General features: G+C 30.6%; 1 protein-coding gene across 1 annotated transcript; it reads right to left on the reverse strand.

Moving 5' to 3' along the window:
• Window positions 1-4: 4 nt before the first annotated feature.
• LOC105120354 (calmodulin-like protein 5) lies at window positions 5-379 on the reverse strand (the record flags this gene model as incomplete). The annotated part of the gene is made up of 1 exon (XM_011018519.1): window positions 5-379. A coding segment is annotated over exon 1 (306 nt), but the record flags the coding sequence as incomplete, so codon positions are not given.
• Window positions 380-1,340: the final 961 nt, after the last annotated feature.

Below are 1,340 nucleotides of genomic sequence, written 5' to 3' on the forward strand. Positions count from 1 at the left end.
GACGATAAGCATATTTGATGAGATCATCCAACTCATCCATGTCTACAACCCCATCGTGGTTGGCATCGGCATGGTGGAGCCCACGGGCGGCTCTAAAGGCAGGGATAAGTGCACCTAGACGACGGAAGGCTCGCTTTAGCTCTTTCTTGCTGAGAACACCGTCCTTATTGATATCGCACTCCATGAAAATTGCCCTCAACTGCTTTTCAGTGCTTGTCGGAGGAACATGTGATTCAGGGCCTCCAGGCTGAAAAACAGGTGTCTCACAAGTCACGATTCCTTTACGTTTGTCGACAATAACAAACCCCATGGCCCCGATGGAATAATAAGAAATTAGCTTAATTTGAACGTAAGAGATGTTTTCACGCTACGATTTTTGCACGTTTGAATGCAAGGCTTCTATATTTATATGGCTGGAGTACTCAATCAATCAATCAATTCAATAGTCCAGTCCATGCACACCGACTTATCTTTATGCAATATTCCATATAAAAAAATATTGCAAGTTTTTTTTTATTACAATATAAATATTGATAAAATTTTAACTTTCAGGTTAGAGTTTTTTTTTGTTTTTTCAAGAAAAATAAACAGTGAAGATATATTCATACCTTAAGGATTTAGATCAAGCATGACAGTCAAATCTTAGCATTTTAGGTGTGAAAAGACTAATAAACCTAGACATCATGAGTATGGTAGGGGCATTAAACCCATGTTAATTAGGTATGATAGGGGATGCAATACCAAAAATTTTTTTTAGTCTAGCACCAACAAACCCAAGTTACTTGGGTTTGGAAGGAGATCTCATATCTACAAAGTGAGTTTTATTATTATTAATAATAATAAATTTTAAAAAATATTATTACTATTGAAGAAAAAAATATAGATTTGATTTAAAAGATAAAATTAAAAACTATAAGAATTTGAATAAGACATGTTTATTATTATTATTAATATAATTATTAAAAAAAATTTAAAAAATATTATTACTATTGAAGAAAAAAATATAGATTTGATTTAAAAGATAAAATTAAAAACTATAAGAATTTGAATAAGACATGTTTATTATTATTATTAATAATAATAAATTTTAAAAAATATTACTATTAAAAAAATAGTGATAAAGTAGTTTGGCATTGCTATATTTAAGGAATTAAAGGGACGCCATATCCAAGTTACTTGAGTATAAAAAAGGATACTACACCAAGAAATTTGGATTTAGAACTTTTATATTGAAGTAACTCGGATTTAATATGAATATCAACCTAAGTTATTTTGGCCTAAAAATTGATTCTAAGCTCAAGAAATTTGGGTGGCCGAGGATGCTATATCTAAGAATTGAG

Source organism: Populus euphratica, unplaced genomic scaffold, assembly GCF_000495115.2.
Source record: "Populus euphratica unplaced genomic scaffold, PopEup_1.0 scaffold7449.1, whole genome shotgun sequence".
Taxonomy (NCBI): Eukaryota; Viridiplantae; Streptophyta; class Magnoliopsida; order Malpighiales; family Salicaceae; genus Populus; species Populus euphratica.